General features: G+C 38.0%; 1 protein-coding gene across 2 annotated transcripts in view; it reads left to right on the top strand.

The window, feature by feature from the left end:
* Window positions 1–1,215: 1,215 nt before the first annotated feature.
* The window catches only part of ap3b1a (adaptor related protein complex 3 subunit beta 1a), a 60,458-nt gene continuing 46,019 nt past the window's right edge, over window positions 1,216–15,654 (top strand). The window contains exons 1-6 of one of the 2 annotated variants that reach the window (XM_038733508.1): window positions 1,216–1,518; window positions 10,024–10,099; window positions 10,210–10,284; window positions 14,108–14,203; window positions 14,537–14,697; window positions 15,532–15,598. In XM_038733508.1, coding sequence (XP_038589436.1) covers window positions 1,388–1,518; window positions 10,024–10,099; window positions 10,210–10,284; window positions 14,108–14,203; window positions 14,537–14,697; window positions 15,532–15,598 — 606 coding nt within the window. In that variant the 5' untranslated portion in view covers window positions 1,216–1,387. Of the gene's footprint in view, window positions 1,519–8,024; window positions 8,678–10,023; window positions 10,100–10,209; window positions 10,285–14,107; window positions 14,204–14,536; window positions 14,698–15,531; window positions 15,599–15,654 lie in introns of those variants that run through there. The other variant, XM_038733507.1, reaches the window with a different exon arrangement.

The raw sequence follows: 15,654 nt of genomic DNA, 5'->3' as shown, positions 1-15,654 counted from the left end.
AAGTCTGTTAGCTTGGGGGAAAAGCTGCTCTGCAGTCTTGTGGTGCAGCAGCAGACATGTCTATATCTCTTCCCAGAAGTCAGTAGGGTGAACAAGCTGTGGCTGGGGTGGGTACTGTCTTTTAATATCATTTGGGTTCTGCGTACGCACCCCACATTTCAGGCTTTCAATTCCTCAAAATACTTTTTCTATTAAATTCTTTTAATAATTTAAATCTATTTTTAATAGGCTAATTTTGAGGTTTGACCTGGACAAATAAAACATTGTGAAGGTGTTGCTTTGGGCTCTGGGTATTTGTGATGGGCCTTTCTCACTATTTCCATATTATTTTACAAACCAAACAATCAGTTGATTAATTGAAACAAAATCTGCTGATTAATCTATAATGAAAATTATTTGCAGTCATATAAATAATAGTTTTACAATCAGCTCTACCTCAACTACAATGGTATATTCCTGCTTTTAAATTAATAAACGAGTAATAATAATCTCATGATATAATAATAGTACATCAATGACATGGGACGTTTTTCTGCAGTAGCCTCCTTTTACTTTTAATACTTTAAGTACATTTTCAGTGCAAGGGGCTACCATGTTGAGATTAAAGTTGAAATGGTACTTCAACTTTATTCTCTTAATTTCAACTTTATTCTCGTACTTTTACTTTTCGAATTTATTCACAACAATTCGACAATACATTTAAAAATTATTCTCAGCATTTCTGCTTTATTCTCAAAATACAAAATAAAACAATTTTCATCCCTAATTTATAATTTATAATTTATATTTTTTTAATCCATTCACCTCACAGGTGTGGTATATCAAGATGCTGATCAGACAGCATAGGTTATTGCACAGATATCACAATAAAAGGCCACTTAGTCGTTTGTAATATGGTGTTATTATGTTATAACTGTTAATTTGCTGTCCCGTACCTTAGGAAAGGTATTTATTAGCAGTATTTGCAGTGCAAGCAATATTTTAGTGGTTTCAGGGAATGTAATGGGACAACTCTGGGACAAAAAAACACCTTTGTAATAGAAAGCTTCAAACTGTTTCGGCACAGTTGGATGACAATGATAATGCTAATCCAACACATTCGTGTTATTTCCACATTCCGATTTAAAGCACATGAACACACCGAAGTCGAAAGATCCGAGGAGCACCTCAATGCAGCATACGTGCTGAAGCCCTGTCATGTGACACCAACTTATCCAGCTCACACTTCCGGAACTGCGTGTAAAAGAAAGTTGGGTGAAATCTCAAAGAAAGTTTGGCTTTGCAGGAACTTTAAACGCCACGTTACACTAACATATCCTCACGTTTATGAGCAGTTTAAACATCGGGAAGAGGAGCAGATTTAATTATCGTGCACTTTGTTTAAGCAATGTCGACAACAGCCGTCTTGTACAACGACCAAGGAGGAGCGGAGGCTGCGGTGGAAGCAGGTCAGGAGAGCAACCCGACCACCTCCAGCTCCGGAGCTGCCTTCGGACTCTTCAGCACCGACTTTAAAAAGTAAGCTAGCTTAGCACGTGTCCCGTCTGCTGTCAGCGCTGCTGTGTTGTGGTGAAGTTTTGTGGTTATTGTTAACTTTATGCGGCTAACTTCCAGTTAGAGGCCAGGAAGACCCACCATCAACAAGCTAGGCACTGACCGTTAGCCGTGTGTCATGGCACTGTTTGTTAAAGTTACCCAAATACTGCGTGTTTAGGTTACCTTTTGGGGGGCGTTTAACCATTGTGTATCTGTTTTTGCCCGTTGAGATAGGTAGCAGGTTTATACAGCGTATATATATCTTCTTTAAGCCAAAGATCTTTACTTGCACAGTTGAGAAGAAGTGGTATTCTTCCTCTATTGAGGTTGGCAGGTTCAAAAAATTCAAGAGGAAAGCAGAATGTATTATGAGCTGTGTAATTGTGGGTTTAGTGGGAAGAAAAAGTGTCTATTTGTGCTGTACAAACTAGTTTTACTGTTTAATTGTGATGTTTTTAGGATTGCTAAATTTCTCTCTAAAGCCTGGAAAAGAAGGTGGTGAGATGATGGAGACAATTTAATGGGTATTTAAGCTGGTTTCTCAAGTATTATATAGTAAATGTCCAGTTTTTTATAAAGTATGTTGGAGAAAATTAAGGCCCTGAAGATATGATTTATGTTCAAGTTTACTTTTTTATAGTATTGAATGAAAATTTATAGGAGGCACCTTGGATTGGGCTTTATGATCTGATCTGAATGTATGGTGTCCTATAAACCCAGGTGGGCTGGCCAATAATTTAAGTTTGAGTAGAGTTTACACTTTTCATAGTTTGTAAGAAATAGCATTGGGAAAGGTCTAACTTAATCCAAATAACAAAGTCTTCTAGATCAGCGTCCGTAAACAAATCTTGAACTAGTTCAGTCATTAAATGAGTACAGCTGTTATTTTCTGCGCAGGCCTCCACACGTCTGGACAGTATAGGCAGACGGAAGAAGTTGTCTCTGTTTGGAGACTGGAGGTGTTGAGCAGATGCTGCCAACACAGTAAAGTCTGCTTTTATCAATGGGTGAGGTTCTTACTTTTTGAGGAAGGTGTTAGCATGCTTTTTCTTATTTCTTTCAGATGTCATTTGGAAAATAGCCTATTACCAAAACCCTATATTTCCACTATATTTCATTTATCATTATGATATGTATTTAACTAGCACAGAATTATTTAACTATTAATTTATATTTATATTTTCTATATATATTAATGTATAAATTATTAATTTAATTATAATTTATTATTAATAATTATTTATATGTGTTTATTTCATCCTAGAGATTTGTATTTTTATAGAAGAGCAACAGGGTATTGCATTCCTATAAACTTGTGAAAGTGTGGCCTGTTTGAATTTCTCTGCAAACCACCTGTTTTTATGCCCGGCCTTCTGATTCTCTGTGCTTTATCACACCCGGGTGTGGGTAGATAGGAAGAGAATGATCTGTACTTAAATTTACATGTTCAGAGTTTGAGCTACTCGAATTTGCAAAGACACAAGACCTTTTGGACCCAACGCATCAAATTAGTTTATGACATAGCCATGTAGGTGTCCAAGTCTGTCTGTGTTTTCCAGGTGAAGCTGTTAAAGAGGAGAAATGCTGTAAAGACACATGTGATACCGTTATATTAACATCACATGACGGTTAGCTTCTACATTAGCTTGTCAAAACCATGTTTCATTAATCAACCTGTCAGTTGCATAAAACTGAAACTGGATTGTCAGCATGTTTTTTTAATCAGTTTCATCTGAGAAACCTGCCACTAGAGGGCAGCCAATCATCAGTCTAACCATCCTTTGTATTTTGTAATTTCTTGTTAAAAAAGAAGAAGAAATAAAGCAGTGTTTGCTGCTTAGCTACTCTGGTTTCATGCTCTCTGAGAGGCTACACACCACACCAGCTCCACATGTGTAGATCTGTGCTGCTCAGTCTGTTTTTTTAGCAGCCAATAAAGGCTTTTATGTTTTCATTTAACAAGCAATGCTGTTACTAAATTTCCTAAAATCTGTTTCTGTGAACTTAAACTGACTTAAGTTGTTTTGAGTAAGATTTTTCCTATCATTGTCATTTTAATCCCTTTCTTTTTGCCAACATGTTAAATGTTGCTTAGTATGCTGAAGTGAACGTTTAAGCGGTCTCACATGACCGTCTACCCAGCGAAGCAAGGGGAGGTCATATGTTTGCCTTACTCGGGGCCGAGGGCATGAATGATGCTTCTGTTTGCTCATGTCTGTCTGAAACAATTCACAAAGCCAAATCCTGTGCATCCTGAGCTGTGCCAGTACAAGTATCCCGTATTAGTGTAGCACACAAACGTTGTCCTCCTCAGCATGTATGTGTGTTGCATATTTGTTAATTGAAGTTAGTCCCAACTTGTTTCAGTAGGTAGAGGATGAACAGAGAGCTGCTCCTGCTGAAGTCAAATTAAGTTGTGCTATTATCTATTTAAAGTTGCTAACTTGTTTGTCTCATGTGAAGGGCACTGCAACAATACTGCAGTGTTCTGTAGTTTTATTGGCCTCTTCTTACTGACTAAAAGCTCCATGCCAGGCCTTATGCATGCAAACATGTGACTCATTTATGAGATGTGACTAAAGAGATGTTTCACTGCGGCGGCTGAGTGGTTTGGTGGTTTGGTTGTATGGATTCATTGTATGGACAGTTTAGTTTGAGCTGCTTTAAAGTTAAGATTTTGATGTTTAACTTTATTTTCAGGAGAGGGTTACTAGCTCAGTTTCTGTTTGCCCATTTGTTAATATCCTGTCCAGGGCACACATCTGGCTAAGAGACTCTTTCATTTTCCACATAGAGAGCAGACGTATTTCAACCAAGAAGCACCACAAAAGACTGAATGACGAGGAAATTATTCTAATAGATAGAGCTGGAGTGATGCTTTTTTCAGTGTCTCAAACACTAGAAAGGTTTGCACTCTTAATTCACACCCACTAAAAACTGGTATTAGTTGCTGGCTGCATGTTTACCGTAGAAAAACACTGATCGAACCGCTGCACATTGACTTGATAGAACTTCATTATTCCCTCGCTGCCTTTTTGTTTTTCTAAATGGTGTATTGTTTTCAGTTACATGAGTCATGTGAATGTAGATTTATTAATCTTTTATGTAGCCCCTAAAAATAAAACGAATATAAATAAATAAATAAAACAACAAGCTCAACAAACCGTTGCTAATTATGGTGTAATTAGCTAAAACCTTTTTGCAGTGTCACAATCCATGAAAACAACTATTTCTGTGTAAACTTTATCTTATTGAAAATCTTTTTTTCTGACACCTAAGCATTACTGCAGACTTTCTTGTGTTTGTCTCAAACCTTCCCTTTGGCAAACTGCTATTGAGGTCGATCCAAATGTTTTACAGAGCATATTTTCCCAGGCTTCTTGGCGTGCTGGATCAAAACTTAAACAATGTATTTTTCTGCTGTTATTTAAGATAATCTATGAAATTTGAGTCTTCATTTTTTGACATAAACAAACACACTCACATGTCGGTGAAGATTCTCAGTCATCCAGGTTAGTTATCCAAAGAAGGTTAAAGTCAAGGGCAACTAGACTTGTTTGAAGATACTAGAAGATGTTTCGTCCCTCATCTGAGAGACTTCTTCAGTTCTGACTGACTGGTAGGGAAACTAAGCTATTTAACCTCAATGGGGTTGTTTGCCAGGATCGTCGATACCGCTGGTTTGTTAGTGTTCCTGGCTGTTGTAATGACAGTTGTTATGGTCGTTTTCATTTTGTTGTCTATCCTTTTAAAAAGGCCTAGGGTAGGACAATAAAACAAGAACAATATTTTTTTTTTCTATAACAAATGTTCAATAAATGTTTTTTTATTCACTTGAATCACACACGAATTAGGACTTTTTTTATTAAGATGTTTATTTTGTTGCGGAAGAGGGACTGAAAAAAGCTTTTACTTAATTTTACTCATGCATATTTGCAGAATTGTTTTGAATGTCCTACCTCAGATTTAGTGATCCACTGTTTTGAATCAGGTGTTTGTTCTGACAATAAAGAAAAGTTAAACCACAATTAACCGTCAGGTTTCTTGAACTTTAACTCGGGAGCAAAAATCAGCCTTTAAACTTTATAAACGTGTTCTATTATGACCCCCTTTAGTCTTTTCTCAGACGCTGTAGCTGCTGGTGTTTATTTATAAAACATCACAAAGAGTCTATTTGTTTTGCCAACTACTGTTTCCAAGGTCAAGAATAAATGTTTTATCACAGCCTTTAATCCAACATGGATGAGTAGTCCTTAAAGTACTAGTAGAAAAAATGCAAAGCTCCACAACAGCTACAGAGAGTAACTTTGTAAAGGTTTCTAAATGGACAGGGAGGTATTTAGTTATATTTCAATATGATATATTGATGTAAGATGTGTCATACAGCTCTGTTCCTTTATTTAAATTAATTAAGAAAAAATGTGACTCTTTATTCATTCATTCATTTATTTCTGTATGAATGGAGTCAGTTTTCTGTATGAAGTTCCTGTGCTGAGCTACAGAGACGTACCTCACACCGGTTAAAAATCTGGGCTATAAAATATCACATTACAAAGTTAGTTAACCATATTAACCACAGTTTCGCAGAGCTATTCTGGTGTACGGGTCAGACCACAAGAATTATAGAATTGGGCTTGATTTAGTTGTAGCATTTTACATACTTTTGTATGACTTAAGTCTCAAATGATTACAGTTCTGGAGAATGACCTGGTTTACAAACTTCATAAAATCCAGCTCTAGCTGTGTTGTGAGTCTGTTACAACTAGATGATTAGATTGATAAAAGTAACTGCTGGCTAATATATCTGATATATCTAATATAACTTCATGGAGACACTAATCTCTGCCGTCCATCTGTCCTTCATACTTAACTTGAATTCAAGAGTTGACACTCTGTGTGACAAATGTGGGTGCGTAAAACAAAATACTTGTAAGATCTAATAAGATTTAACTTGTTTGTATAAATCCCCCCAAAATGTGTTGAAATACAAAGCTGAAATAATGATCATCAAATCACATGTGTTATGTCTGTCTGTCTGTGTCTCTGTCTCTCTCAACATGGCATTAAATGAGACCGATACACACATGTGGCACATTTGTGATAAATATTCCTCAGGACTGCCATGGGTAAATTGTATTATAATAAATCTCAGCACTGATGGGAAGGAAAGATTTGAAAAGCTCGTAATCAGCCAGAAGCGATGCAGACATTTGGCTTTTTGATGTGTAGACACTGGAGAGATTGAGAGCGATGCGTTGGTGTTTTGCTGAAGCTAACTTGGTGCCTCTTTTAACGTTTGTTATGCACTGTAGTATTTATAGATTCAGGGATTTATCCTATTTAATGTAAGAACCTGGATACTATACAACAAAGGAAGTATTATTTTAGATGTTACTGCTGCTATAATCAATATTTTTATGTTAAAACAGATGACATGACTACTTGTGTGTGGAAGCTTCACTCATTATCACAATATGGAGCTTTATAATATTTTTATACCCAAACTTAAATACTAATATGTCACTGTTGTGTTAGCTTGTTTCTGCTTTCTCTAAGTGGCCAAACACTCAGTTTGTGCAGGTTTAAACAACAACATTGAGTTGTCTACTTTGTAATTAGGCTTCATATATGAAAAGAAATTATGAGAACAGTCCAACTCTGATTTATTATCGGTTTATTACAATTTTGGTGTAAGCAGGGGTAGATAACTTGGAGAAATCCCCCTCCCTTCAGGCCTCCATCCAAAGTCACTGCCAAACACATTTTCATGTGCAGTGAGTGTACGGGCAGAGTGCATGCAGGTAGACAGCTGTCCAAATGAAATGATTGGCCATGCTTATTACCAGATATTTTATTTTTATTTTGTGTCAGAGCATTTAATTTATTGATTGCTGTCGGGATGTAAAGAGAATCCAAACCTAGTGTTAATTACAAAATAATTAAAAGTTTGAAAAGTTTCATCTGTGAATAAGTTACTAATAGTTAACTGAACTAAAACTCTTTGGACCGATTTTCTGTATTATCTACTGTATTGTAGAAACCTACTTTTCCAACATTTGAGACACAAGAAGATATTTACTGTGTGATATAATCATTAGCGTATGAAAGTGACATTGGTTATCAGTTGTTTTCTCCCAAAAGAAAGGCCAGGAAACAAATGTTGCACCCTCCAAAATCCTTTTGTTACATTCACATCTTACAGGGTATTTCCTGACATTCAGCCTTGGTGCTGTTATCTGTGATGCAGGCCGATCCTGTTGCTCCGGTCAGCCAAACTTGGCAGGGTATGTGCTCTCAGTGGTGTGAAGCTAAAATGGATTATTGTGCAGCGGAGGTGATGAAAGGTAGCGCAGTGTTTACCCACCAGTGCAGATAAGGCCCTCCTTTTTCCCCTAGAGGGAAGTGACCACAGTCACACAGGGAAAGAGTCACACACACAACCAGAAGGCAGGTGAGTTGCCAAGTTTCCAGAGGAAAATCTAGAAGGAGAGAGGAGAACAACTTTAACAAGAGTCGAGCACAGCTGACTGGCAGGTAGAAGGAATATGGACCAGAAGGAGAGTGAGGGGGCACTACCCTCATGAATAAGTATGACTTGCCATTAGTGAGCTGACAGGGCATCTTGTGACTTTTTTTTTTATTTTTTTTGCCCACAAGAAGAGGAACGGAGTAGTGAATGACAGGCACCAAGCCAGTGGAGCCTGTGCTGTTTTTTCCACTCTTCCTAGCTTTTGACAGTTATGAACAAGAACGGGGCGAAAAGACAACTGTAAATAAAGCCAGGAGAACAGGGCGCACAACCTGAAGGAAAGCAATTACCACAGCTCTGTTTCACTCTTGAGTTACTTGAAATATAGTCAGTGGGGTGTGTGGACTCTATTCTTTAGACGGCTAACACACACACACACACACAGAAGAAGTACTGATTGTTGAGTTTACTCGAGTGTTTGAGGACTGCTGTGGGAGAGAAAGCCGGTATGGATGTTGGTTTATCTTCTTTGCGCTCGGAGGCAGTGGGAGCCATGAGGACTGCGCTGGTGTCTGCTGAGAGCTTACAGCTCACTCTGAAGACTGAGCTCAGTCAGGAAGAACAGGCCCTCACGCTCACCAACAGTAGCCTCAAGGAGTCGCACAAAGCCGGGTACTGTAGTAAGATCACCCACAGCACTGTGATGGGAACATACTGTAAACTTCTACTTCTTTGAAGTACGATTTAGTTCTGGTTATTGTTTCCTCACAATGTTGGTCAGATGGATACTCAAGTTTGCAATGTCTTTCAAAAGAAAACCTTAAAGAAAAAATTATGTAAAACATGAGAACCTTGAATCCTCAGTGACTATTTACTTTTCTCAGAATGTTTGGTGCACTGCAGTTTGTTTAGCCTAAGAAGGAAATGAAGATAAAATGCAATTTATTTTACTTGAATTAAGATTATTGAACCTCAAAAGTATAAAACAACCCAGAGAAAATGCAATATATATTATTTAAAATTATGGCTCATGGTCTTTTAACTTCAACTCTGCGAGATTAATTGATTTTGAAGGAAGTCACAACATAATATTGGAATTAAAACAATTGATTCATTTAGACCAGTGAAATAAGAGTCTACAGTCTTGCTAGCAGCTCTGTGAAGCTGTAGTTAAGCACAGCAGTGTTTTCAGTAAAATGCTATGTCCGCATGTGAACTTGATCACAATGTTAACATGCTGATGTTTAGCAGGTTTTACGTTTACCATCGACACCATCTTAGTTTAGCATGCTAACCTTTGCTAATTAGCACTAAGTACAAAGTAGGCCTACATCTGATGCTGATAGACATGTCAGTAGTTTAGCAGGTATTTGGTCATAAACCAAAGTGTTGACCTGATGATGGCACTGAATGAAAAGTCCAGGGATCTCCAAAGTAAGAAAGAACACCATAAATGTCTGTATGAAATTTTATTTCACAGCAATTGATGCTAAAGTTGTGGAGATATTCCAGGCTGGAACAAAGTGGTCGACACACCAGCATTTGCCATCCTTACAGCCTCGCAGCTAGCATGGCTAAAACACATTTCACGTCTGCATTGGCATTTCTATCCCACATTTTGTTTTCCTTCTGGACATTACCTCTCTAAATGTTTAGCCTCTGTGTGGAACAAACAACCTGTGTAGTTCTACAATGACACTGTGTGTTAGCATTAGCCAAGGAATTGGCATTGTCATATCATGTGAGTGCAATTTTAGCAGAAATTGCTGTAATGCTGCTTTTGGTAAATATTAACATTCCTGCTGTTTGGTTTGGTGCATTGTCAGCGTTTTGTTTCACTTTAGCTCCTATACAGTTTGTCCTATAGGAGCCAGTGTGACCCCTATAATCTGTGAAGCTGAGACAGATGTCGTGTGCATGTAGCTTTCACAGCACCTTTGGTCAAGCTGATTAGTCACCTCAGCAGTGCTTTTTCTGTTGTTTGCCACAATAAGTACAATAGTGTTTTCTGTCCTCAGGAATGAAGACCTTAAAGAGATGCTGGAGAGCAACAAGGAGTCTCTCAAACTGGAGGCCATGAAAAGAATTGTTGGGGTGAGTGCACTATGGGAATTCATATTTACGTTGTTTTAAAATTATTTAGGTTTGATATATGTGATAAGATTGGTGGATTAAAATAATTTTATTGTTTGATATGTTTGCAGCTCATTGCCAAAGGGAAAAATTCATCTGAGCTTTTTCCTGCTGTTGTGAAGAACGTTGCCAGTAAGAACATCGAGGTGGGACATTATTAAGAAATATACCACAGAATAACATCATCATTACTGTTGTCATTCTTACTACAGTTGATTGTTATGATTCATTTAAGGCTCATGTGACACGGCATGAGGGTACTCATGACATTATAGAGGGATCTTCCTCATACAGAAAAATGGGCTCATGTGGATTGGCTTCACTTGAAAGCTTTTCATTGATTTATTTTACATTCTTATACAAAGCGAAATAGGCAAATTTAAAAGAAATGGTCACATAAGAATAATTACATTAAATGAATAAATGGAAAATGAATACATAAAACACCAGGTAAGAACAAAGTCTCCGCAACAACAAAGTCAGTCATGCCAGTAATATAAACCTAGATATAGCCATGTACAGGGCTGAATGATAAATAAAAACATTTATATTGAGATTTATAGTGACAGATTTTATGATTGTGATGTGAGTCACGATTGTAGTTGGGATGGTAATTTTTGCATTTCATTTTCACTGAAAAAAATATAAGTGATGTGGTTCTGTACCAAACAAGCATATGTTTCCTTACATCTGGGGATTATTATGTGTAGTCTGGGGCATCTCTGTAGCGCCACAATTGTAATGGTATGTAAAATATTGCATTTTTCAAAATATTGCACAATTCATTGTTCAGCCCTACCGATGTATTGTACACTCACTGTATGTGCATAAAAATGCGTAGTCTCCCGTGGATTTTGCTCAAAATAAAATTTATTCATCGTAAATAATAGATTGCAAATAGAGAAAAATGGAAAAAAAATGGGGTCATGTTAAAGCAAAACCAAAATTAATTGATATATTCAAGGTACATTTATTTGTCATTCGACGTGGCTCCTTTCCCGCCTCTCTTCCCTCTCTTCTGAGCGATCACCGCACCGTCGCAGTGCCTGTTCACGATGTTTAGTCCGGCTGCTTGGACCGGGTGGATTGTGGTCTGCTGCCCTTTAATCCAAAAACCTTGTCTTCCTTTTCCAGTGATACGTGTTTCGGCAATAAAGCCAGAAAAAAACAAATGAAGAACAAAAGTGTAGCAAAGTTGGAAGGAGCTACCGGCCGCTGCTTCTACAAGCTCCACCAGTTGCCGTATATGAGTATATTCTACCCATCTACTGTTCTACACAGTTGATCTAAGCTTGCCTAAGCAAATTAATCCTCTCAGGTGTATAATACATTCTGTGGTGGAAGTAGGTCAGACCAATGGATCATATCAAAATCCCAGATCTGTCTTCCAAATTTCTCTTAAACGTTCTTATTTTTTGGGGCATTTCCACCTTTATTTATGAGGGGTATGACATTCAACAATGGCGCCTGACTGGAATAAAACCAGAGACGTTGCAGTTAATACTAGCGCACTATTGGTCTTATTTGCCATCAGTCAAAACTTTATTACAGATTCAAGGTTCAAATCTTACCCACAACAATACATAAATACATACCCACAAACGCACATACATTTATATGTACATATAAAAAAACCCCCATCATAGTAAATCATGGTTAGAAAAATTTAAAATATCATATAATTTTAAAACGATAATCAGTGTTACGAGATTGGGAGCAGGTAGTACTCTGCCGTATGTTAGTTAAACCCAATATTATTTCATTTTGTAACCCATTAAGCCGGCACATGAATTTATACATTAGGTTTCTTAAGACAGCATAAAAGGTCCTTACTCCTGCAGCCGCAAACATCTCACTTGCACTACACCACCTTGGTCTTTTGAGTAATATTCTCTTTGCATTGTTAAATGCTACTTTACATTTTAGTAGACTTGCCTTTCTATAATTTGACCACAAGTGCGCAGTATAGCATGGTGTGCAATATATTTTAAACTCTTTCTTTACACCAACCCTAATGTACATGGCCTAAGTTTACGTAAGAGAAAATTGGCTTGTGCAGACATCCTGCGACATTGCCTGTAAATATCATCTGCCCTTTGATCTGTGATAAAATGACCAAGGTATTTCACCTTATTACAAACATTAAGCTTATTATTAGCCAGTTTAAAGTCAGGATAGTTTAAATCTATGCCTATGTTTTGCTGCTATCCTTTACTTGAGCAGTAACTCCAGTTATGATAATGTCGGCTCTACAGATCCAACTGTTCCCTCGTTCCCTAGAATAGTTTTATTACTGCAAATCATAATTTGGTGCAGTAGCATAAAGGTACTGTGTACCTGTATTAATACACCACTAAAACATGTAGCCATGACAGACTTGTGCACACGCTACTCCAGTGAATGACCAAAAACTAAACAACTGCTCAAGAGGGGTTCCCATGCCCAGAGCCTGTGAATATTGATTAGCAGCAGCAGAATAATCAGATGGCGTGAGGGGCACCATGTGAGTGGGGGGCCTGAAGCCGGGGGCGCTGTGTGCAAGGCATGCAGCCGAAGCGACTCATGGCAGGGTAGGGGAGCAGGTGGGTGGATGTAATTGACAGTAGAGAGCCCACAGTCACGTCTCCTCTCTCCCACCTCATATTCACCAGCTGCTAAGGTAGTATGAGCTTCTCTCTCGGTTTCTTTCTCTAGCTCCTAAACACTTTACTCACCTACAGTATATCTCGCTAAAAATGGCCTCTTCTCTTGTTCCCACCCTCATCCCTTCTCTCCTCGTCACTGTGAGCTGCCATTGATCCCCACTAATTAGAAAACAACATAAGAGATTGCAGGTTATTGACTGTGTTGTGTGATTTCATATCACTGCAGTTTATTTAATTTAATCAGTGCTCCACTCCATTTTACCACCACATATGATACATGAATGTGTGTGTGTTTTGCATGTTTTGGCATACGTATGTATACTTTTGAGTTCATATTCAAGTGACATGAAGAGAAATTATTAAAAAAAACAAGAGTCTTATTTCTGAGCAAGTTGTCGAGACCTTGATCGCCTACTTAGAGGTTCAAATGAAACCAGTCTTGTGTTTTTGTGGTCATAGAAACCAGATCCTTGAGGGCAGATGGGTTGTGTCTCCTTTTTATAGTGAGTAATGCCATTAATTCCAGCAGTAATGACCAGAACGATGATTGAGAACCGTGGTGCACTGCTGCAGGTCGATACTCGCTGCATTAGAAAGCATGGAGCTGATTACTAATTAGGCTCTCGGCGATTGTACCCAAAATGTAACCTTACCCCTGACCTCGACCTTAAATCAGTTCTTAAAGGAAACTATATTATATACAGTTCCCAAAGTAAATCATAATTTTTCATAACCACTTGTTTTCCAGTTCCATTATTTAATAATCCGCAGCCTTACAAGCAGAAATCATCTCTATTAACACTTCTTTTTTTTCTGAATAGCTGATGTGGATCAGCAGAGGGGCAACCTTTGGCCTCCAGTTAAACTCGTCAGAAAGCAGGACAAATATTATGTCAGGCTTTCCTGCGAGAAGTGTGGAAGTCAAAACACAAGACAGGGGGGCGAATAATTCAATAGCAATTTCTGAAAGGAACAAAAATACATAACCTCGTTCTCTGCCTGAAACAACACTGTAGTGTTTCTGCAGCTTGTCATATCAAGACAGGAAAGCTTCCTATACAAACTTTTTTCCCCACCCCTTGAAATAATAAACTCAAATTTCCCTCAACTAAGAGAAGATTTTGCCTTTTAGTTTCATATCATTTTATTAACTATTATAGCTGCAGTCTTTTATTAGATGTGAAAACATGCAGCACATCCTCTCACATAAGTTTTAAAACACAACTGTTCCCACTCCCCCTAGATTGTTTCCCCCATGTGCTGCATTCAATTCCCTTTACAGCTGTTTCAATTTATTGCTGTTTGATTTAATTGTCCTTCGCAGCTTAAGAAGCTTGTATATGTGTACCTGGTGAGGTATGCTGAAGAGCAGCAGGACCTTGCTTTGCTATCCATCAGCACCTTCCAGCGGGCCCTTAAGGTAACATTTCGGCTTCTTGTCTCTGTCTTTCTCTTTTCATTACAACTAACATGGTAAAAAGCTGTATTTTAGATTGGACTACTGATATTATATTGTGGATATTATTCAGTGTGTCCATCTTATTATGCACGTTTCTAGAGACTGCTGTCTTTCTTGCCTTATCTTCTTAATTGCTGAGATGTTAGACATTAGTCTCGCTGTGGTACATAATCTCCGCTGGGAAACTTGCATATTATCTCTAACTAAATGCTTCTGGTACAGTAATCATTATTAGTAGTAAACATTCTTTCACACACTGACACTAGTTATTTTTCCCCTGTATCTTTATGGCAGGACCCAAACCAGATGATCCGTGCCAGTGCACTGAGGGTTTTGTCCAGTATCCGGGTCCCCATTATTGTCCCCATCATGATGCTGGCCATCAAGGAGGCGGCAGCTGACCTGTCCCCATATGTCAGGAAGACATCGGCCCATGCTATCCAGAAGCTCTACAGGTATAGTTCTGTGTATCTAATGTTGTGTCCGGTTTTGGCAAATACCAGAGCTGCAACCCAGCTGCAGAAGAAAATAGTTGACTTGACTTGACTCTCATTACCAACTCATTCCTGAGAAGTGAATACAGTACATGTTAGGTAATGTTGATACTAGGGGTTTTGCCCAGCAGTTACTGTTTTCTTATCAGCTGAGTCTTTCTAAGACTGGCATGAATCACAGGGTAAATGAGTGCTGAAATTATGAGCAAAGTAGTAAACCTGAACTTTCTAAGATCTCACCGATTTGTTGTACAATGCACTATATTTATTTTGCACCATTTTATTTGATTGTGAAATGTATGCTGTATATAGTGTCCTTTTTAAAAATCCCACAATAGAAAGAAAAATACATTGTCCTTGGTAGGGCTGCAACTATCTGTTTGTTTTATCTGAAAAATCTCAGATTATAGGAATATGAAAGGTGCCTACTGTAATTTCCCAAAGCCCAAGATGATGCTTGTTTTGTTCAAAAAACTGTCCAAACCCCCAAAATATTCAGTTTACAATCCGATATAACAAAGAAAAGCAGCAACATTTGATTAGTCCAAAATCTTAATTTATTTCTTTCCATAGAGCAAAATACTGAGTGTATAATGTGTAGGGAGCGGTGAATATCACTGATTTCATTGATAGTCTAGAAAATAAAGCATTCTTTATTAGACATAGACAGTTGACCTGCACCACTGTAAGCTTCTCTGTATTCTAAGCACACAGAGGGGACATAATTTAATTTGTAATTCATGTTATCTGAATAATTGCCATTCCTTGGTTTGCCTTTCTCTGTATTGTCTTCAGCCTGGATCCAGACCAGAAAGAGCAGCTGATCGAAGTGATAGAGAAACTATTAAAAGACAAAAGCACAGTAAGTACAGCCTGAGCAGCGAGTGGGATAATACAGTACACTTCCCATGTTGGAGA

This window comes from Micropterus salmoides, unplaced genomic scaffold, assembly GCF_014851395.1.
Source record: "Micropterus salmoides isolate LMB-PRFRI ecotype aquatic unplaced genomic scaffold, ASM1485139v1 Ms_hic_scaffold_20, whole genome shotgun sequence".
Taxonomy (NCBI): Eukaryota; Metazoa; Chordata; class Actinopteri; order Centrarchiformes; family Centrarchidae; genus Micropterus; species Micropterus salmoides.
The sequence above is the reverse complement of the archived record's forward strand: the minus strand, read 5'-3'. Positions and strand labels throughout refer to the sequence as shown.